Genomic DNA, 23683 nt, shown 5'->3' with positions numbered 1-23683 from the left:
ATGGATGGAATGAGTGAAGAAATGGAAGAAACCGATGGATGCTCTGATAAATTGAATGAACAAAAGAAGAAAAGAAAGAAATTGATTAATGCATCGCTGGAAAGGATGGTTGCTGGAATTAATTGCTGAAGAAATAAAAGAAATGGATGGATAGAGTGATTGAATGGACAGAATGGATGAAATGTCCCTACTCCCTAACCCCTGCATCTCTGTGTACCCTGCTTTCCTATTCCCCATGCGGTTGCTGTACATCCCCATGTCCTACCCTATCGCTGTAATCCCACCCCACTCTCACTGTGTGTCCATGTGTTGGTGCGCTCCCGGCCCCCTGGTCCTGTGATGTCGCTATGTATCCCAATGTATCACCCAACCCGCTTGTCGCCTATGTGCACACCATGCCCATGTGTCAATGTTGTACTCTGCTTTCTTATCCCCCCGCTGTCACATATCCATATGCCCCCTCCTGTCACCATAAGACCAAGCCACTGTCACCATGTGTCCGTGTCTCAATGTGTTCCCTGCCACCCTGTTCACGTGCCTGGTCTTGGGCGCCTTACAGATGAACCATCACTCTTACACATCACTACGCTTACTCTCTTCTATACCCCATCACTCAACTAGAACACAGCTATACCCCGGATTAATTCGGTCTAGCTGCTCACATACAAACGCTACCCCATGAACACCTTATCACCCTAATAAACCGCAGCTATCCCATGACACTCCGGCATAGCTGCTCACATAAGCGTCCTTCAGACCTAACGCAGCCAAACCCAGTCTTGATGTCCAACCACCTGACTGCAAACACATCCAACTTTTATCTCGAACACCACACCTAACGCTAGAATGCAGCTGCCATCCGACAACTACATCAGCTGCACACATAACTGGTGCACCCACGCACCCTACGACACCATCTCTCTCTACTGACCTGAGGTTCCTGAGGGCGTTCAACCAACCAGCGATTTGAGGTCATACCAATGATATATAGAGCGCTATATAAATGCCAAGTAACATAACATACAATTCAGGATGTGTGTCTTCATAAAACTAGGATCCGTTATCAATGAGGAAGATGGCCGACTCTTGCTCAAATAAGGGTGTGGAGCTTGAATGCCTACATAGCAAGAAAACTGCCATGGATTGGACTTGCTGCTTCTGATAGTTGGTGGATGAAGAGTCTGCCAGCAGGTGGCACCATGGGTTTGTTGGGTTGACTACAGAGCACAATCTATTCCAGTACACCAAAACGGTGCCAGAAAGGATAAAGTGGTTGCCTATTGTTTGAAAGGCTAGGAGATAGAGAGAGATTCGGCAAACTACAGCGAGGCCGCCAAGGATACAATGTGCTTACCAGTCATGGGTACGCGAAGCGCGACCTTCAACTCCTAGCAAAGAGCCTTCCAGGGTGTCATGTGCTTCTGGCAATCAGCGAGACTGGCCGAGATCCACCTAGCACATGGCAACAAAGCTATACGTTATTCAATGTTTCCCATGTGGTTGGCAGGATTGGCAACAAGGCTGCCAAGGGTTTGATGTGCTTCCGACACTTGGCAGCGCTGGGAATGAGCCTTCCAGCACCTGCTTGAGCTAGATGGTGCATGGTGTCGCCGCACGCAAACATCTTCTGCTGAGAAGAAGGAAATGCATTCTGGGAAGGCACATGACTAAATCCAGTAGCTTCCCGTTGCAGGAGACACAGAGTGTAATGGTATTCAAGCGAAAACCTGTGCATGGCGAACACCTGCTGAGCGACCCAGTCTCCCGAATCAGCAGACAGCAACACAGGGGAGAACGGTCCGGGTAGGGGGTGTTCAGAGAATTACTTTACTTAATCCCTCATTATGCACTCCATACCCCCCCACCCCCTATATTAACTTTAAAAAAGCTGAACTGTGCCAAACTTGTGCTGTGATAAACATAGACCATTCTTTTTCTGGTGGACCCCAAAAAAAGATTTGTACATATGGCAGACATTTTTAAATTAACCCGACTGGGGAAGGGGAGTGGGTTCAGGTGTTTAGCCTTGGTGGTGTGATTTCTTTTGCATACCCCAAAGTCTAGTCTGGTCACTGTTAGGTCAGCTGTAACTGAACCAAGAGGCTTGCAGCAAAAGGAGTATTGCACCTACTGCCATTGCATAATTGTGAAATAGTCAATGCGCTTGCTACAGTAGAGAACAAATGGAGGTCGCCGAAGCTGGGAATGGAACCACACAGCCTTTACATTGATGTGAAAGGATTTATTGTGTTTGGTTTTCGAGCTGTGAGAAGGTCCGCTGCCTTACCGGGGACCACTAAGGTGGTGAATCAGGGGGCCAGGCGTTGGACCTCTGGTCACCCAGCTTTGGTCCCAGTCACAGGGAAGAGTACAAGCAGAGTAGCCTTGATCGTTCCCTGTACTCTGTATGCGAGTATAGGACAAACTGGGATGCTCTGACCCGTCACAGGCCACTAGCAGTTTGGTTCAGGGCAGCCGGAATAACCATGGTTCTCCCATGCAAAGAAAGCCTTATGCGACCCCTTTAGGAACGTTTAAAGTCTTAGAAGGGAAGAGCAAATGCTTCCCTTTCGCCAGAGTCAATTTCATTCACCAGCTACCACCAGCGTATATGTTCCGATGGGCATCCGTAGAAATAATCGCGAGAAAAAACACAGAATGCAAAAATGACCGCATCTTTTTTGCGACTATTTTTCAAATTTTGGGGAATATAATTTTTTTAGGAAATATAGGGGTGGGGCAAGAGAAATATTTAAGGTGAGCGGTACAGTGGGGGTGGGCAGAGATTCTCCCCCTGCATTTTTACCAGAAAATAAATAAATAAGGTGGTCATTTTTGCATTTTTTTAATGGACATCCGTTCAGATGCAATTGCAACTCAGAGCAGGATGCTTGAGAAGCCTTACCAAGCCCCAGGGAGACTCACAAAGGGCTCATGAGACCCACACTTGATACATGGTTGAAGGTTTTTCACCAGGCTTTCTCCTTGTGTGAGATACGGAGACCGATGCTTGAAGCAATATTGCAAGCTGACGTATTCTGGCCAGATACTTAACTGCATGGGCCTACAATTCTTTGTCCCCTGAAGAGCGTTCCCTTGATGAGGATAGCATGTTGCCAATTCACCATAAACTCACATTGTGCAGACACTCAGTTAGCGTATACACCCTACTAGAAGCCTCTCTAACACACAAATCACACGATAAGGGAACAGTTCATCGAGGTCCTGCACAGGAAGAGTGGGTTTCTGGTGGCAAGAGTACATTTTGGAAAGGGTACATTTTTAATCCAGGGTGGCAGACAGGGTAAATTAAGGCAGAGCCCAGTCCCCACCACCGGGACCAAAAGTAATGCTCGGTGCAGTTAAGAGTTTCAGCCAGTTCCAACCCTACCCAATGGACGAGACACAGGTGCATACCCTCAGCAGAAGCCCAATTCAGGGAGGGGAGGGCAGGACTAAAAAAGCAGAGATGCCAATGTGGATAGAGGATCCAGAAGCTTGAGTTTGGCAGTGGTGGGAGACTGGAACAAACTGGAGAGACGGAGGAAGTTGAAGAGGTGGCAGAAGTAGAGAACAGGAGGAGGTTGGATATCGACACGCACATGAAACTGCCCGCGGGTGCTTTTCTTGAGTGAGTCTGGGAACGTTCTTAGTTTATGTTGGCTTGTAGATTAGATTTGGTTGGTCTTGGAGAAATGGATGAAGATCCTTATCCAACACTAGTACGTGTCAATGCTTACGCGATATCCCCATCAATTCCCCATTGTTGTGTGAAAACTTAGGAAAGGAAGAGGACTATTAATGTATCTAGTGTTACGCAAATAGTTGTGTATCCTTGAAGGCTCGAAGCACGCGTTTGCTGTAAAAGAACTGAATGTACTTGTCAATTTGTGTTTACAAATCCTTAGGCTGAAAGTGAACTGAATTGGCTTCATCAATTTGCACTAGAGAATTTTTCCTAATCCGCTTAAGACAACTAAATCTTCGGTCTCAAATTGTACAAACTAAACAAATGGTTCAACATCAGCTCAGTAAGGTGTCAAAAAGGGTTTTCCCATGTATAGTGTCCATCATCTGGGACACAAAAAACTTCTTCAAGGACAGCCTACCAGAAAGCCCCAAACACTCCATTGTAAAACTCTAGAAAGACGTATCCAGATTTCTCCATCCAGAAAGGGATGTGGGTCGCATGATTCTTAGATTATTTGCTTTCCGTCAATTTTTTGTTTTCTCCACCTTGTTTGAACACTTTACACTTGTGAGATTTCTCAGAGACCCCATACCCAGCTGTATTGACGAGGACCCCCTCCGCTTCACACAAACAGATTACACTATCAAGCAAAGCTTTTACAGTATGAGCTGCACTCAATCTATGTTCTCATGCCTGTGTCCAGGGTTTATTTGTAGAACATCCAGTTCACAAGGAATCTTCAAGTATGATAAGGCCAGTACCCTGAGCCCCTCTCGGCTCCGAGGGACAAAGGGACCCAGTTTGTACCCCTTCCCATGTGCCTGCATGGGTATTTTATTATCCCATGCACTGCACCTTCCCCTTCCTATGCACTTGCGCGATCTGAATGACACCTGGCCTAGTAGGATCGTTGTCCGTCTTCCCTCTGTTCCCCCTCCCTTGCCTCGTCACGCCTTGAAACACTGTCATATCATATCATATGCTTTACAGCAGTACACCTTTGTCTCAGACCATGCCTCTTGCCAATAATGCTCACCAGTATTTTTCTGTTCCTTACAGAGCAACAGACAGCCAGGTGAATGCGAGAGACCAGTAGCGCCGTTCCACCAGCCAACATTATTTGAAACCAGTACTCCCATAAAGAAGAATAACCCAGCAGGATGGAGTGAACAACGCATCCTGTGGAAACCACAATAAGAGCCCGGGAAGGAGGTAGCGGCGCTGGAGGGCCTGTGCAATTACTTTGCTGCAGTAACTCCTGCAGTACGCAGCCAGAGGCTTTGGGTCCACCCTAGCCAACCAGGGACATGGGCAGGAGACTGGGGCATGGTTAGTCCAGTGGGGTACCGTTAGTGGCAAATGAAGCCAGCCCCCCTCATATTGCCTTGGACTCTAGCCCACCAGCGCTGCCCTGGCCATTCCGTAATGCGTGGAATAAGTGGGTGGAGCTTAGCCCCCACTTTATGCTTTTCTCTTGCATATACACACCCTTGGGTAAAAAAGAGGGAAGCATTGGACAGGGCCAGTGGACCAATCTCTGGGCTATGAAAGAGGGGAAGACAGGGTCCAAATTGATAAGAATAGCTGGCCAATCAGCACAAGGGGAGGGATATTTAAACAGGAAGCAAGCAGGAAGTGTGGGTTGTTTGGGGGGGGCGGGGGAGGTGAGAGGAGCAGGCATAGCTAGTCCGCATAATGGGCGAGGGGGCATCACCCACTGGATCTTAGCCCCCCCCCCTCCCAATATGGAGGAGCCAGCCAAGTAAAATACGAGCACTCCCTCAGCTGTTCTTTTCAGCTGAGGGAGTGTTCTTAAATGTCAGAGGGAAACACGGTTTCCCTTTAACAGTTAAAGTTCAATAGCCGTGCAAGCTCAATGAGACAGGCAAGGCTTGGGGCGTTTGCTTCCCCAGCCTCGCATGGCTCATTGGAAATGCTGGCTGGGAAACTGCATGTCTGTAGTTCAAGGGGGTGCTCCTGCACCTCCTCGCACATACAGAGCAGGCTGGAGTGGGGCGTCTCGTCACCCACGCTCAGGCCCTATACGCGTGAGCAGAAACCAGGAAGCTAAAGGCCCATGGCAGAAGGTACGTTTATGTTCTGTTTTTTTTTTTAATTTAAATTATGTGTATGGATGTGTGCATGCTTGTGTTAGGTGAATGAATGTTTTATGATGGATGCATGTGTGCATGAGAGCGTGATTGCTGCGTGCATGTTGTGTACATGAGTGTTTGTATGTTCATTTATTTATTATTTAAATATGTGTATGGATGCATGTATGCTTGTGTTATGAGTGACTGCTGTGAATGAAACAACGAGGGTGTGTGTGTGATGATTTTGGCGAGTGGGGGTAGGAGGTTTGTACAACAAAGGCATTTTAAAAATGCCTTTGTTGCACAACCCCCCCGCACCCACGCCTCTCCCCTTCGCACCCACCAAAATCAACTCCATCTGAGGTGCTGTGGGTGCCAGGGGACAGGGATGGTATTTTTTTTACTGAACATCTATGATAGATGTGGAGTATAAAAATACCACAGCTACCCCCTCGTCCCCCCCAGTGACTTGTATACACACAATCACTTTGTGTGCGTTTGGCGCTGTGGGGCCTAGGGGACATGTATTGTATTTTTTTTTACTGAGCATCTATGATTGATGTCCAGTAAAAAATACCACCCCCGCCCCTTGGACCTCCAGTGCCATACACACAAACCACATTGACTGTGTGTGTGAGGAACTCAGGACCATGGAGACAGGCATGTCATTTATTTTTTTTACTGGCCATCTATGATAGATGTCAGTTAAAAAAAACATGCCTTACCCGAGTGCCCCTCAGTACCTGGTATACACACAATCACATTCATTGTGTGCATGTGAGGCACTGGGATCCAGGGGCAAGCATGGCATTTTTTACTGGGTATGTCCAGTAAAGAATACTAGCCCAGTCTGCTGGGATTTCAATGTCAAGGCTAACCCCCAAGCCCCCCAGTGCCTCACATGTACACACAACTGATTATCTGTGCATGTGAGGCGCTGGAGGGCAACGGGGGAAGAAATGGCATTTATTATTGGGCATCTGATAGATGCTCAGTAAACAAAATACCATGGCTGGGCCCGCCAGCACCTTGCAAGCACACAATTAATGTGTGCCTGTGAGGCGCTAGGGAGTGGGAATGGCTGTTTTACCTTGGCCTATATGCCCAATACAAAATGCCATGACTTTACCCTGGGCCCCCCAATCAATGTCATCATTAATGTGATTATGTCTGACTGCAAGCCACTGGCACACCATGGAACAGGCATGGAATTGGTTACTTTGCATAGCTGATAATGCAAGCATGATAAGTGTTATTATGTAGCTAGACTTGCATTTTAATGCAGCCAGTCTAGCCACTTCTTATTGTGGCATGCATTTTTAATGGTAAAGTCAAACGGAGTAGGTTCTTATGTGGGGATACTGCCATATATTGGCAGAACAAAGATGGACATGTTTTCCTATAGTACCATTACTGGCATTATGCACAAAGGAGTATGTTCTTATAAGGGAATAATGGGGTATAATGTTGCAGTCACATGTAAATGTACAGGCTCAGCCAGTGTGAAAATGTTTTATACTGGCACATTTTGTGGTAAAAGGAATCTTGAAAATGTATTGGAGAAATGCTCCTGTGCACTGCTGGTGGCTTGCATCTATTTGATTTTGTTCATGAGTTACCCTACAAATCCCAATTGCAAACTATTCAGCTTTTTTATCCAATTTTTGTAAGAAATGTGCTCTAAAATGCACCATTTTCACCCATTTTTAAAAATAATGTCACGGGGGAGAACCCCCCCCCCGAACACCTCTTTGGTGGTGTGGGCTCCTTTGCTATGCTCGGTTGCTCTGGAATATCTGGAACAAATGTTTATGCCCCTCCAGTTAAGAAATTCACGAGCTGTCACTGGAGAGGAGGAGGAGAACCGAGAGACCATCAGGAATAAGGAGGAAGAGGTGGAGTGCGGAGGCAATTGTATCAAAAGGTAAGCTCTTGGTTTAGCCATTGCTAGGGTACTGTGGTGTAAGGCAGCGTGAATGTGAAGCAAGTGGGGGTTCTTTTTTGTGTAAGAAGTGTTTGGGAAATGGCTGGGTGAGGGGAAGGACAATACAGTTGTAGAAAGTGGTAGTAGGTGTGAGAAATCCAAAAGATGTCTTGCCCACAAGTCCCCGGAGATCTGTTGTCCAGATGGCCAGGACATGGCCATCTCTATTGGATCCAGTTCCTGGGGGTGGATCAGTGTGTGTAGGATATCCTGGGTGAGGTGTATTTGGGCAGTGGGACACCGAGGGTTGAGAAATGGTATCCCCTTCCCTGTAACACCTTTTCCCCATCCTACCCGGTAGGATATTTAGAAGCTCCAACACCCTGACCCCTCCCCCCCTTTCCTGTACAAACACTTTCTCACACTATAACAGAGAATGGACTAATACCAGAGCCATTTTTCCGACATGTCCCAACACACGGGTCAGGTAGATTAAGGCAATTGAAAATGACCACGCACACCTGACAGTCCTTTACCTTCCCCACAGGGATAAAAGGCGGAGCGCGGAAGCACGCTTCAAACACGGCTGAACACACGAGGAGGCCGTTACACCATATTGGCTGTTGAAACGGAGAAGAAAGGCGGGGAGACCTCGAAGGACGATGAAGGGGGAGTTACTTTTGCCTTTTTCAACTCAAACTCGTGAAGCCTCCGAAAAGGAACTCACAAGACCTGGAGTTACAGCTGGCCTGTGAAGCAGCAGACGACAATGGTACACAGGGTCCTCCCACATTGATAATGCAGGCGGAGAGGCAAGCTGGTTACTGTGGTACTATCCATGACTCCAGAGATCAAAGAAGCCAATGGGTTCAGCACAGCTGGGCAGTCAGAGGAACCCGATAGACTGAACTGTGTTGAATCCAAGGTTGCAAGTAGCAACATTTTGAACGCAAGAGAAGAAACATGTGTGCATTTGAACTTTAAAGAAAGCCAGTTGAGGTGCAGGTGCCGAGAGGTCCAGCGTCACATGGGCACTCATTCGAAAGACTGACTGGGGCCTGTTTGTTTTTTCAATCAAACATTTTATTAAGCATTTTAGATTAATTTTACAAATTACAAGAACGAGAAGGCCCTAGAAAAGGGTGGCGGGCAGCGTCACAGTGGTCAAAAAAGGGTCAAGTCAAATCCTTTGTACAATCGAAAGCCTCTCACCCGTTGCCAGAGGAAAGCTAGGGGAAGGGAACTCTGCTTTCTGATAAGATTGTGAACTGTGGAATAAGGCAAGTGTGAACCCGGCGGAGGGATGCCGAAAGAAACCTGGGAGAAGGAAAACCCTGCTTTCTGATGAGAATGACTAATACATGAAATGTGTAAAAGAAAGGACGTAGTAAACGCGATGGAGAAAAGCCATGGTTGCAATGAGCTTCCGAGCCTGCCGGAGGGAGGTCCGAGGGGCCAAGAGCAATCGCCCAAGGTGCAAGAACACAGTACTTTTGTTTATTAGTTTGAATCAGCAAGCCTTCTAAGACCAGACACTTTAAGCAGGAAAGAGACTTAGCCTCTGAAGGTTTTTGATGTCGAACTGGGACTGTGAACCCGTGCTGACGAGGCCAACAAGTGTGCTGTACTCAAGAGTCCCGCCTTGTCCCGTGCTTCAAAAGTGGGCAAGGGCGACCCAGCCATACCATCCTGACTTATTTTGTGAACACTTCTTTCTTTTCTGGTGAACAATATCCCACACTCCTTTTGTAATTTAGTAGGAAGTATTAGCATTCGTTTTTTTTTACTATAGGCCCTTTTTTTTTTTTTTTAACAAGACCCCACAAGGACTGCCTTATAATTTCATGGTTGTATCTTGCTCCCATCTTAAATTTAGTTTTAGATTATTGAACTTTATAATGGGTGAGATAAAGGCCTAAACACCCTTTAACTGGGATCAGTTGTGTCTTTCTTTACTGTTGCCCCCATGAGTTCCTTACATAGGGTAGTAGGAGGTGTAGTGTGGGAGCAGGAGCGTGAGAGAGGAGGAGTATCATGTGGAGTAGTAAGGGTCTGGTAGTGGGAGTAGTAGTAGTGTGGGGTGGGACGAGCAGGAGTGCATGAGGAGTACTGTGAGAAGAGAGTAGTAGAGGAAACAAGAGTAGTAGTACTGATAAGCTGAGGGGAATAATGGTGAGAGGGGGGAATAGGAACAGAATGAGCAGAGGATGAGTGTGTGGGAGGAGGAGCAAGTGGGAGTGTGAGAAGGAACATGAAAAGGTCGAGACGAGGAGTGAAATATCAGAGGGACAGAGGAGTGGATGAGGAGCAAGAGTAGGGGTAGATAGAAAGAGTAAGAGCAAAGTGGTAAACATGGGCGTGAGTGAACTTAGCCAAATTCAACTGAGCAAATGAAGCCACTGGTTCCTATTCCTTGATATGGTATGATATAATAGGATATGATGCTTTATTTATATAGCGCCTATACACAATGTGTTTCAAAGCGCTTCACGACAAGGGAGGGAACAAGGAAAAATACAAAACATTCTTACAGGTCATGAACAACAAGAATGTGAAGGAAAAAAACGATCGTACTCAGCCTAGCAACATTTCAGATCGTGGAAGTGCTAAGACACACATAGGAAGTAAATGGGAAACAGACAGGCGACTACCGTACTAGGCCTGACGACATTTCAGATAGTGCTGGAGGGGGAGGAAGGGAAATAACAGGTAAGAGAGGGTGGGGGGAGACAAACAAGTTACTATCATAATAGGTCCAGGAACCAGTTACATAGAAAAAGAAAGAGGATGGAGGAGAGGCAGAGAAAAGGGGAAGGAAGAGGAGATGAGAACAGAGAATAAATCAGCGATAAGGGCAGAGAAGCAGAGGGGACAGCGAAAATAGTTGCAGAGGGGAAAGAGGGGGTGGGGGCACAGCACAACCATCATGGTGGCAAAAGAGGGTGGGGGTCACACAACCATCAGGGGGGCAAGAGTGGGGTGGGAGCAGCATGGCAGTGTACCAGTGCGGACAGGAGCAGCAGGGCCTTTTGCTCATGGGCCTTTGTTCAGTGGGCCGGCTTTCCAGCCTGCTGGCACCCAATTGGCCCATAGATGGGGTCTGGTAGCCAATCAGGGCCAAGGCAGCAGCAGAAAGCAAAGATGCACTACGGTGCCAGATGAAAAACGAAAATGTGGCGGCCATGATCAGAGGGTGAGGGCATCACAGCAATGCCAGGCCTCCTAGGCCACGAGGCACCCCAAGCACAAGGGAAGACACATGAAGGGTTAACACGCGGTGCCAATGGAAAAATGCACCCAGGGAGACTTCCAGTGTCCAAACGTCGGTGCGCAACACCATCAGTGATAGTAAAGTACAAATAAAGCCAGGAGGGCCTTACCTAGTGTTGCGCTTGGTGTGAGGGCTGCATGTGATCCAAAGCATGCCGTGGGAGGAGAGCACACTGGAGAGGCTGGTGCTGCAGGCAGGGCAGGAGAGCACACAAACAAATGGATAGAGTAGGGAAAGTTAGAAAGTCCCAGAAAGAGTCGTTGAGCCTGCCATGAAGAAGAATCCCTAGCTGAAGGCAGCTATTAGACAGTAGTGGGTTAACGTTCAGTAGAACTAAGTGGGAGCTACGGAGGCCTCGGTTCGGGAGGAAGACCCCAAGGGAGATGGATGGCACTAGTGCCACCTCCAAAACCCCTTCTCCAGCTGCTGCCTTTGATCAAACCAGTGATCTGTTTTTCCTCTGAACAAGTGAACCATTATTCAAAAGAACTGTGTAAGCCTTGTGCAGCATCTAGCATTAAAGAATCCCTGCACTAGCCCAGAGTATTTTCATATAGCTATGTAAACTGTATCAGGAAGTCCACAAACCGTTCAGTTCCACAGTGGCCATCCAATATCTAAGAGCAACTTCCAAACCATACAGCTTCGGCAACGAGTGTGCCCAAAGTTCTTTATACATTGGTTCCCACTGGCGAAGAACTGATGTGACAAGGAACTATGGTGGGATTTTGGACCAGCAATCTAAGCAAAAGAACAGTTCCTGGGATATACCAGGACTGAGGAGTCAAGTTCTGCTTCATATATACTAGAAATCCTCAGTTTAGCCATATATTTTTTGCACATTTCTTTTTAGATGAAAAATAATTGCCAATTCAAGATTAATATTTCAGAATTTTGTGCCTGAAGATTTGGGCTTCGAATAAGGTTTCTGAAAATCACAAATCTAACGAAATGATGGACTGAAAATCTGGACGACCCTCATCTTTCTTTAGGACTTTCAACTACATAAAACTTTAAAAAATCTATGTACATTTTCAAACCTCGTTCCCACTATTGCAAACCCTTCAAAGCTTTATTTTTCCATACTGCACACATTACAAATAAAGCGCCCCACGAGGACACTCATAGCGCAGGTTAATTGAATTTTAAAGGAGCTAGGCTTAAAGCAATAGAACCAGAGGGGGTGGAGGGGTGGAGGAGGGGTTTACCGCTCTGGTAATGCCCACAGGGCGATAGTTAAAAGCCAGAGTGAAGCAAGGGCTTTAATGTAGCCCGGGGGCATAACCAGACCGGTAATGCTTCCCTCTAAGGGTTCTATTGCTATTAGTACCCCGGCACGTCGTACCGGGGTACTAATTGTATTTTTTGTCAAGGTGAGAAACGGTAGTGAACCAGTTGCTCAACTCGAGGGGAGAAAAAAAATGGCTGCCACTGATCATGGAGAAGGGACTACATGCAGTCCCTTCTCCATTTTCATGGCAGCTGGGGAAGAAAGGGAAGGAACTCTGGGACTCAGTGCTCTGAACGCAGCGCTTCAGGTAAGTCTTTCCCAGCCAGGTAACGACCCGGTGAGGGCCAATCAGATCGCTTGTAACAATCGGATTGTCCCTCGTCGGGTACCAACGTATGTTCTTCCTGCAACTTTACAGTCACAATGTGTTCCATAACGGAGAGCCTAGAAAAGATAACATCAATGCCAACTTCAGAAAAGAAGGTCTCAACAAGGGGAAGAGAAGAATCGAGGGATGATTTGGACCAGCTATTTCGCCTGGAGTAGAATGTTGCTTCACGGTACAGGCATTTATGTAAGAGTTAAGGGCTCTTCCATGCGTGTTCGACACCAACTGGTAGACAGTGGAAGATTCACCTTGTGGCACTTATTGTGTTCCAATTGTTATTTTCATGATATCAGACCAAGTACTACAATTAGTTTCAAGTACAAATTTTAGCATTACTCAACAAACATACCTTGCTCCCGATTGGCCATAGCTATAATCCCGCTTCTGAGCAATTTGGGTGACCTCTTTGACAACCGAACTAGGCAGCGTGGACCGGCCTGGAATCTCCATCGACGTCCGCCTCTGCATGGCACTCCTCGATGCAGTGTTATACCGGCGTGAGTCTGTTTCGTGTGCAGAGCCGTACTGTCCCATGTTCGAGTTATATGGGCCGCTCGACATTTGGAATCGACTTGCCCCAGGAGCCCGGCCATAGCCCTGGGGCTCAGGCATGTACAAACGCTTCTTAATTAGAGACCGGCTTTGGAGTTCACTGGAAAGGCTGTGGGAATTATCGCTAGCATAATAATTGCTCATCCTTTGGCTTGAACTTGTTTGTGAAAGTGGTGCGGCTTGGGGTACATAACTGTGGTTGTGGTCATACCTTGGACCGTTCGAGTCTGGCTTGATGGTAAAGGTTTGGACACGAACTGGGAAGTGACTCTTGGGGTAAAAGTCCCTCTGTTTTTCTTCTGAGCCCATATAGGATGGCGATTCATGGTCATTGCTAAATTCGGGAGGTGGTGGGATCATCGCAATGTCGAAGTCTTGTTTGTCATCATCACGAACGACTGAACATGGGGTGGGGGAAGCAAAAGAGGAGATTTGTAAGTCTGATGTTTTGTTGGTAAGCACATCTCGAGAGGATAGTAGGCTCTGATATGGACTCGTCACACCCAGCGCTGGATGCTCGTTACCCCTACCGTTGTGGCCCTCCACCGTAAATCGTGCAGGAGAGGTGAAAGAGGACACCTGAACATTTGATGCATTATTGGGATGCACGTGACCAATATTTGCAGTATTCTCTTTTGCCAACTGCGCGAGGCCTTCTACTGCCTGTGCGCCATCAGCCTTTTGACGTGCTTCTTCATTCCGCCAACTCAGTCTGTTCAAAAGTTTTTCCGATGGGCTGGTTAACCCAGCTGGCTTACCGTCGGCAAGCTGCTGTTCCACTGAAACTGATGTCCTATCATTGTATGCAGTGGAAACAGTGTTCCCTTTGTCATCTGGCATGTCTGGAAGTAATTTTGGCACAACCACAAAAGAGTTTGCTTTAGAGCCGCTATAAGGAATTATGGAGGTCCTTTTCTCGAGCTTGCCAGTGCTAGAGCTTTCAGACAGTTTTCTGTGCTCCATGTTTTTGGAGAGCTTTGCTTTCTGTGCCCTTTCTTTGGCAGCCAGGAGCAGGGCTATAGGGGATCCAGATTCGACCTTCTCACCAGTGACTGGATGCATCAGATCAGTGCTTTCTGGTTGACTCTTCTCCGAGACAGAGTAGGAGGAAGGAGAAGGAGGACCATTGGAAGAAGCAGAAACGCTGTCCCAGGACTTACTTGGACTTGCTGGTTCACTTTGCGTTGATGCAAGAGAGGTTACAGACGCCATGCTGCTAATAGATGCTTGCCTTCCATGGTGGGGCTTATATTGCTGTAAGTTAGTCGCATTTGAATTTTGAGTGAGATCTTTCGAAGTAGCTACGGCAGTGGGAGCAGGCAAGGACACTGTGGAAGAAAACTGACTCTTTGGCTTAAACGTTGGGCTAGGTGAAGCTGGGGTGCTACTAGAAGGTGAATAGTCTGGAGGCGGGAGGATGAGATCATCTACAGTATTACTAGGCATAGAGTCCCCCGTTAAGGAAACACCACCTTTGTTGTCAGTATCTCTGGATAATGGCAGTACGGGAGCTATCTTTACCGTAGGCTTTACTACTTTCGGATCTCCTCGGTTTCCCAGGCCGTAATCAGAGTTGCCCGGCGCTTTATTTCCATTTATGATAAATCTACGCATCAACCCTTCTGTTAATTTGTCATGTTTTTGGGGACTAGACAGGACATTGCTAAGATTATTTTTGAATTGAGTTGAATTCTCCTGGTACTTTTTATTGCTGTCCTTAAACTGATCAGGTGGACTGGCCACTACAGGGTCCAAGATTTTATCCTTCAATGGATTGGGGGTGAGATCAGGCAATGTCTGTATGTTGCGATCCGGAGCAGGCAATGGTGGGAGAGGTTTTTCTATTAACTTGGAAGATTTAAAACCATCAGGTGTCGGCACATCACTGCTCACATGCTCAGAAGTTTTTGGGAACAGAGTTGGCCCTGGGGGCACTTGTAGCGATTCACCTTTATTGAACATCCGGTTCTCAAGGTCTTTCTTGAGTGCATCAACCCCACTGGACTGCTTCTGGTTTGTTTCCACTGTTGGTCCCTGATAAGAATTTGGGTTGGAAACTTCTGTTTCATCAACATTTTGAGGTTCCACAGTAGCTTGTGTCCTTGTATCAGTGGAAATTGAATTTACGGTTACATTCTGGTTCTGCTGCTGGTTCTGCTGAATCGCATCCAAGGTGGATACAGGGTTCTTTATCTCAGGCTTTGGTGGGGTGCTCGGGCTCAGACTGGTAGGGCTTGTGGGCTCCTCCATCATAATCATAGATCTTCTTTTGTTCAACGCTTCAATGAAAGAGATGTGGTCTGTGACAGATGGGAAAAAAAGTTTTGCTTCTGCTTTCGGGTTAAAACTCGACGGAATTGGCGATCGAGTCAGTGCTTTCTGTGGCTCGCTGTCCGGCTTGTCATAGGAATGGTCCTTCCTTTGCTCTGCTGCGATCGATGATGTTCTAGTGGGAGCGGGGGGAGGAACTTTGAATGACCTTGGCAGCGTTGCATGGGGATCTGGATTTAATTTCGGTTTAAGTGGTGGACACGGAGGCACAGCATTTGGAGAAACCGGGTTCACTACATTGGTCGGTGCCTTTGATTGCAACATATCTAATCCGGTTTCTGATTTCCATTTGGAGACATTTTGTGGTTGTATTTTAGCATGCATAAACTTTTTAAAAGGTAAAATCATTGGTGATTCTGGTGGAGCAAAGGACGGAGGATTTGGCGGGTTGACTAGTTGTGTTGCGGGAGTGCCCTTCTCTGAATGCTCTTGTGAAACCATAAATGAAGGTGGAGGAGGAGCCATTGGGGGCGGTGCTGGTGGAGCCATTGGGGGCGGTGCTGGTGGAGCCATCGTGGGCGGTGCTGGTGGAGCCATCGTGGGCGGTGCCGGTGGAGCCATCGGGGGCGGTGCCGGTGGAGCCATCGGGGGAGGTGCCGGTGGAGCCATCGGGGGAGGTGCCGGTGGAGCCATCGGGGGAGGTGCCGGTGGAGCCATCGGGGGAGGTGCCGGTGGAGCCACAGTAGGAGGCTTTGGTGGAGTTCCTGATGGACCTGAAACTGGTGTTGGTGGTATAAAATCAGGTGGACTTGGTGAAGAAGGCGAAGTGATGAAGGGTGAAAGTGGTTTCTCTTGAACTTGAGGTGCAGGAGGTGCCATGCTGGGTGGTGGAGGCGGTGGCATTGATGGCGGTGGTGGGATAAACTCTTCATCATCTAGGTATTCATCCGAGTAATGACTTGACCTCAAGTCTCCCACAGAACTATACATTCTATAGTTTCCATTGACCTTTTGGCCATAACCTGTGTAAAATGTAAACAAAGAAGGGTAAGACAACAGAGCAAGGTCACTGGAGAATCAATCATAAAATCAAACAAGTACAAGATGAGATTTTAAAGAAGCCATTCCAAAATATCTTACTCAAGGGTTAGGCGATCACAAAAATAGCACAACAGAGCTCTATGTAGAGATCCAATGTAGCTAAAGCTTCAAATCACAACCTTTAATCAAAGAGATAGTAAAGGGTTATTGACCGAAAGGTTCTAAAAGGCAGCTGAATTGTACACCATGTTCACAGCACAAATCTGCTCTGGCACTGAAGTTAGATAATGGAGGGGGTTCTGTTTTAATCAAACCAGTATGAAGCATTTGTTTTTCATCTGAAATCCTCTGGTGACCCTAGTGGCTGTTGTGATGGAGCCCCACGACAGAGGCTGGATGAGGACTGGGGTGAACTTGTGGTCTAGGTATCACTACATATTCTATGATACAGAGCCCAGAGGAGGCCTCCTTTTATTCACCAGCATTCCCTCCCATGGGTTGGCCAAGTGAATAAGTACGCTTCAACTGGTGTTTCCATGATGTATGGTCAGATGGTCAGTTTGTTGACCCCAGGTTTCCCAGGCCTTCCGTTCTGTTGCTGTGAGGAATTAAGACGATCCGCACGGGAAAAGTGCGCTCGCCGGGCCTTTTTTGTTTTTTTAAAAAGAATGAATGATGGGCCATTCCCACGCACATTTTCCACGCTCACCGCACAGCAGAAAAATAGTCATGTACTCTGGGAGGACACAGCTTACCAGCACCGCCCTCCCATGCCATGTGTAGCTTACACCTGACAGACAGCCGTAGGTACATCAAAAGCCTTTGGCCATGGGCAGCCTGATTAGAATTTCAAGGCCCCATGGATTTGCATCTCCATTGTGAAACCTTGCTGGTGGCGGCGAATACTGAAGAATGTTAATTAGCAGGCCCTAAGGAAGGCCTGGATGCAGGGAGTGACAATGGAGACCAAACGCCAGACACCTCTTTGTAATGCAGTGTGTCAACTTGGTACTAACACCCCTCCTTGGTATGAAAGGGCAGTGAATGTCCTGTCTAGAACCACTCCTTTCAAAGCAGGGAAGTATATGAATTGTAGGAGACAAAAGTCTGCCTGCAACCCCCTACTTCAAAGGAGGGCCATGTTGTGATCAAGCGCTGCATAGCGCTCAGTTAATTAGGGAGACACTTTGATGTACAGCAGACAGGAAGATGGGTGGGACGTTGAAGTATATGTTGTCATCCTTCCCCCCTGTTGCCAAGTGCCCTGGTTCTGACCTGAAGCATCACTTTAGATTGTTGGTGGGGACCCAGGATTGGTCCAGTAAGGTGGGCTTAGCCTACACCAATCGTTGGTGCCCATTTGGCTTTAAAAGAGGGCTGAACCCCTCACTGATCAGATTATCTGAAGACTTTTCAAGGAGTAAGAAGAAGGACTCTTTTGGACCCAAGCTGAAGTCTACCTTACATCTTCTGCCAGTGAAGGAATGCCAGGAGTTCCAAGAGGGAAGCAAGATCCCTCCCCTAAACATCCCCCAGGAAACAGAGGGAGGACCCGTCCAGCACCTCCAGAACCGGTACCCACCCAACACACACCATGCCCTGCTAGGTTCTGACAGCAAGCGTCCTAGGTGGGAATTTGCGGAGAGTCTCTGGACAAAGGACCAGACTGTTGCCTGCTGACACCCTCCTGAGCTTTGGCCCGTCTGCCTTGAAAGGACACGAGCCCTGCGAAGAAGCTAAGAGTGCCACAGAAGCATCATCCAGCGTCCATCTTTTTAAGGACAATTTTGAGACAGTCGAGTCTTCGAACCACATCTGGCTGCACCGCTGACTGTTGTCAGGCCACAGTCGCCAGAGCCGTCCGAGATGCCGCGACCAGCATTCGAGATCTGCCACCCAGCACAGAGACTACGATTCTTGGCCCTGAGCCACCGCGCCAGGCAGGCTGCAGACATCCGTCCAGCCTCGCTTGCCAAACTGCCTTCCGCCTGGTACCCACAGCTGTCTCCCGCCACTAACTCTGGAACATGGGGTGTGAAGCAGCCTGGAATGGCCTCGCCGCTGTCGAGCACCAAGAACTTCTTCAGTACCAGGTACATTGTGGTTCTGCCTCCCTAGTCCTTATCCGAAGGCCCCTAGAAACAGTTACGATCCTTTGCCCCTTTGGTGTTGAAACCAAATAATCTTGAGCTATAAGACTGGTTGCTTTAGCAACTACCCTCCTGTCAGAATCGAGAGTGCATCCCTTTCCTTTGTGAAACTGTCTGTCCTCGGTGTTCCTTTACAGTAGGGGTTGTAATTGTAGTGTGCTAGAACTGTCTGGTGTAGTAATAATAAAGTAGACATTTTTATACAACTATGACTGGACAACCCCTTTTATCATTGGGTAATAATTGTATTTTTGGTGTGTTGTACAACGATCCACGACCTTGTAGAGATGAAGCCTGCCGTTCCGTCCATGTTGCCAAAATTGGACAAGGAGGTCTTCTAATTTACTTGTATTCCAATCTGTTCGGATCCTTTCTAGTGCACTAGAGGTGTGTGGCTGATTGATGGTTTAGAAACCGATATTCATCCCTGGACCACTGGTTACCCGCAAGTTGAATCGTCACAGTTGCAACCATACACAGGTGGCCTCATCGAAAGGCCCTCTGTGCTGGAGACACCTCTCCGCCCACCAAGGTTCCCCTTTAAGTGCAAGGGGAGGGGGACACCTTGGCAACCCCCAGTCTGCTCTGGGTGAGTAGGAGCAATGCTGATGGGGAAGCGAAAGAATGGACAAGAGAGGCCCAAGAAACAGTGGAGGCGCAGCAAGGAGAAGAGGGGTTACAAACCAGTACACAAGAGGGGAGGACTGGAAAGAGACGGGTACGGTAGATATGATTGGTTATTTTATTTATTTATTTATTTAGGAAAGGAGCTAAGCCAGAGGGTACTGGTCATGGCTGGTGACCTTCCCCCCCCCCCCCCCCCCTCTAGATGATGCAGGCACCAAGGGCGGGCTTGATGTTTCCCAAGGTGAAGAGCTACTTTTAGAAAAGACAGCAAGCTTCTGCCCAAATCCATAAAGATGCGTGGGGCACTTAAATCCTCACAAATATTGAGTGACACTCTTTTCCGCTAATAAAAAGCAGAGGCGGGATGACGGTCTTCTGAAGAAGCTAATTGGAACTTTTTGGTTGAATCCCTCTGCAGAATTCCTCAGATTCGAAGTTTTCTGTTTAATGAACAAACTTGACCTTTACAGCTTGGCGTTGAGCCGCCTCTGATGCGTAGACCTGTGACACGCAGGCTGTTACCTACTGGAGCAGTTTGACCCTGTGGTTGACCTCCTTTCCCTTTGGTAATTGACACATCAGTCAATGGATGGCTCCAACAGGATTATAGCAGGATCGCTTCCATGTCTCGGGAGGATAGCTCAGCGGCAACGTGCTCCCCTTGGAAGCAAGATGACACGGAGCAACACAGGTTCAAACCCCGGTTCCGCGCTTAGAAACCTCTGGGAAAAGCGCGTTATAAATAACCTATCATATCACACAGGGCGACTTAAACAACTAAAACTATGCAATGTCCCACTCTATTCGTGATTGACAATTCCCTTTTTTGCCTTCTGTGATGTTTCAAGAATCTCCGTGTCCACATTTGCATCTTTCCCGTGTGTTTCTCTGACTGGTTCTTAAGGCCCCCCCCCCCCCCCCCTCTCTGGAACCCTATGTATATATATTCTCTCATTTCATTAGAAAATGGCACTGCTTGCATCGTAATACCAGGGGCTGCTTACATGATGTGCCCCATCACGTTCACTGTCCTCTGGATGACACACCCAGTGTGATGAAAAATAACAAATTGGGTCCCTTTCTATCGCATTCTCCACCTGAACCCCAGAACGTGTCTTTCACGACAAGACACTGAATCACACAATAAACCGCCTTCCTGTTTAAATGCTTAGTTTATTTCTATAGTACACGCTCTCCAGTCACGGTTTGCTTTATTTCTACACTTCAAGTCTTTCTGCGAAACACAGCACAACCTGCATGGTCCTGTCAAGCAATGATTACAAGCAGGTGACCTTATCACGCATTCTCTCTTGTTGGGCTCCTTGAAAGTACAGTGGGAAATGCCAGGAGATGTTTTCGGGCTAACATAAAGTGGGCATTTGATGGGTTTGCGTCTGTTCATAGGTTGCACGCTGAAGAAATGTCACTGATAAATTAATTAACCACATCTACTTTAGCTCTTTGGCCCCTGCCCTGGGACCTCAATGTACTATGTACGGGCCCAGCCTGGAAAGAAACCCTGCAACACCACGAAACGGCCTATGTTTGCAGAAGTGTTGTCTCTGGCTGTATAGCACCATATTCATATACAATGCGGTGGGGGTGAGGAGGCAACCTTCCAAAAACCTCTTCTATTGGCTGATAGGTGCTCGCCTATGAACCAAAAATATTGCATTGGCGTGCAGTTATGAGGCGCATGTCATGTGAGGAGGGACACACATCCCGTGGGTGTTTGGATATTTACCCAGCCATCTTCATCCAGCAGTAACATCAAACGTTGGCATGTCAGTGTTATTTCTAAGCAGTCAGCTGACATGTGATGCCTCATTTGCCGTTATAAAAGCACTAGTGGTGTAATAAAAATGTCTTAACCAAGTGTGCCTTCAGCTACTTGCATTTATATGTTTTCCTTGCACTGAACTCTTGTTGAAAACAAGCACCGACAAAGATGACAGGTTTGGCTCGCGTATAGACAGTTTTCCAGGCACGGCCAACATATTTAACCTCGGGAGGATAGCTCAGGGGGAACGCGCTCGTCTTGGAAGCAAGACGCCGCAGAGCAACACAGGTTCGATCCCCGGGTCCGCCTCTGGGTATTAAGCGGGTTATAAATAACCTATCATATGCTGAGATACACACTTCTCCAGCTGTTGCCATTTTAAGGCCAAGCACAACCATTTATGGCCCTGCCTGGCAAATGCCATCGCATGCCTACACAGAAGCCAACACAGCGGGCTTTGGCAATGATGATGGCTTTTAAAAGGAGTTGGTAGCCATATCACTTCCAGCAGAAATGTACCACAATCAAGGATGTGCACGATGGTATTCCACCCCCCAGACCCCCGCTGCCATTTTACCACATTTTGGAAAGGGACATTTCACCACATTTTACTGTGGTAGTTTTATGGGTGGTTATAGAGGTGGAGGAGTAAGGGGTATGGGCAGGGCAGGTGATCAGGCAGGCTACCCCCACATAAACATGCGTAGGCAATATGCAGAGAAGGGTCCAACATGGGCAACTGTCGTCGATATAGCATTGAAGCATGTGGGCATACCCCCCTAAATCTCAAAAACTGGGCGCAAGTCTCACACCCACAGAGTATATGATAATTAATGGAAAATCTGGTTGACTTGGGATTTATGAAGCACAGATCTAGCTGGAAGTGATGGATGCAGGGGGCACATGCAGGGGCGTGGGGTACTAGTAGTAGAGCGTTGGGGTAGCGGGGGAGGTAGAGGAGAGGATGGTAGCTCTGGTGGGCAGCGTGCAATAGGGTTGACTTGATCCAAAATCTTCAAATATCTTTCTTTCAAATGCTTCTACTCTCAGCTCCAGCCTGCAACTGGTTTAGTTACGCCCTACTTGGAGGCAACCTACGCGATCAGGAGGAATGCAAAATCACAATCACTAAAGTAACCAACCCACAAAGACCCTTCACACAGGGGGGGGACTGGGAAGCAGAAGAGGCCCTGGAAATAATTTTCAAAGTGGCGCCATGTTACACATTTTCAGCAAGCCCAACCCTTTTTCTATGGGAACATTTGGAAATACCACACAAAAGAGGACCGCCGGACATCTCCAGCGTTCCGTAGGAGCCTAGTCCACCCCTGCCTTCACAGCTCCCCATGCATACCCGATCAAAAGCCCAAGTGGAAGGTGCAAATAACACAATAAATACAGGAACTTTGATGCCCATTACCGAGCAAACTGGCAATGCCCAGTTGCCACACCAACACGGAGCGGCCATTTTGTTATTCTCTTGATAGCTGTACTCTTTGAACGCCTCGGCCTTGCTTCAGATATTCCCCCCCTCACCCCCGCCTTACAAAAGAAAGGCCCAGAGACCGCTCCCAGTTTACCTGTTGAGCTGTTGTCCACGAAGCCGAAAGGAACCGACGGTGTCGGCACAGCCAATCCGTGGACCTCATGGGAGTTCTGAAAGAGAAGAGAAAAATAAAAAAAAATAAACATCAAAGGGGTTCTCGATAGCATACACTTGAGTCACGCGTCACAGGCGGCTGCTTTCCAGGCTCCCTGGGACAGGGGGGCATTGTTTTAGAGTGTGCTCGTGAGCTGTACAACTCACCTTTACAGCCACTTGCGTAACAGCCTCGATGATGGCTATCAGTGGCGTCTCCCAATGAAGGAATGCAGCGACCTGGACAAAGACGCCACCCAGGTGTTGCACAAGATGGGAGCGACGTCTGTGCCCTCTGCCCCCACTACGGAGCCGATGAACCCCAAACTTTGACCAGGAATAGCATGGGGTCCCACCAGCACCCTCCCTGGTAGATTGAAGGGGTGAGGCCAATACATAAGCCCCGGAGAGGGTCCGGCCTCGAATGAAGCAGGCTCCCCTTATTTGGAGAAACCTCAACAGTGGTAATAGTGTGTGCATGAGCGCCAAGGCACCCACATCCTTGCTCATCTCTTCCTCCTCACTGTTCAGTTATGGAGTAGGGGACATGGGGGGTTAGAGAAAGAGCAACACCCATTCACCACAGCGAACCTCTTGGGAACAGACAAACAATATCATTGGATATGTGAGCTGGTGTAGGAGGAGCTGGCTAGTAGCCCTGTGCAGAGGATATAGGCCTTAGCATCTGTGCAATTGCAACGCTTATGCATTTGCTTCTTTGTATTTACATCAGTTTTCCTCATTTTATCTTTGCCCCAACAACAAAGTAAGTCTATACCTGTAAATGCATAAAGATGCATTGCTCCCCCTCTTTGCTGCACGCATTGCTCCTCATGAGCTCTGCGAAACAAGAGAAAACTGAGGGGTACAAGGAGCCCGAGTTATCTAGAGATGTTCAAGGCATGGACAACCTCAACCAGACTCTTGAATTTGAATTTCTTTATTTGTAAAGCGTGCCTTGCTCTCGGGCATCTGGGCGCATATTTTGGGGTTACAGCAGACATATAAATGGCGGCATTGTACAT

At 47.8% G+C, this 23683-nt stretch overlaps 1 protein-coding gene across 1 annotated transcript in view; it reads right to left on the bottom strand.

Annotated features, from left to right (window-relative positions):
* The window catches only part of C13H6orf132 (chromosome 13 C6orf132 homolog), a 99004-nt gene that overhangs the window by 7012 nt on the left and 68309 nt on the right, over positions 1-23683 (bottom strand). The window contains exons 3-4 of the mRNA XM_069633295.1: positions 22600-22675; positions 12948-16443 (exon numbers count right to left, since the gene is read on the bottom strand). Of these exons, the coding sequence (XP_069489396.1) occupies positions 12948-16443; positions 22600-22675 (3572 nt within the window). The remainder of the gene's footprint in view (positions 1-12947; positions 16444-22599; positions 22676-23683) is intronic.

This window comes from Ambystoma mexicanum, chromosome 13 (assembly GCF_040938575.1).
Source record: "Ambystoma mexicanum isolate Mex_15411 chromosome 13, UKY_AmexF1_1, whole genome shotgun sequence".
Lineage (NCBI taxonomy): Eukaryota > Metazoa > Chordata > Amphibia > Caudata > Ambystomatidae > Ambystoma > Ambystoma mexicanum.
The sequence above is the reverse complement of the archived record's forward strand: the minus strand, read 5'-3'. Positions and strand labels throughout refer to the sequence as shown.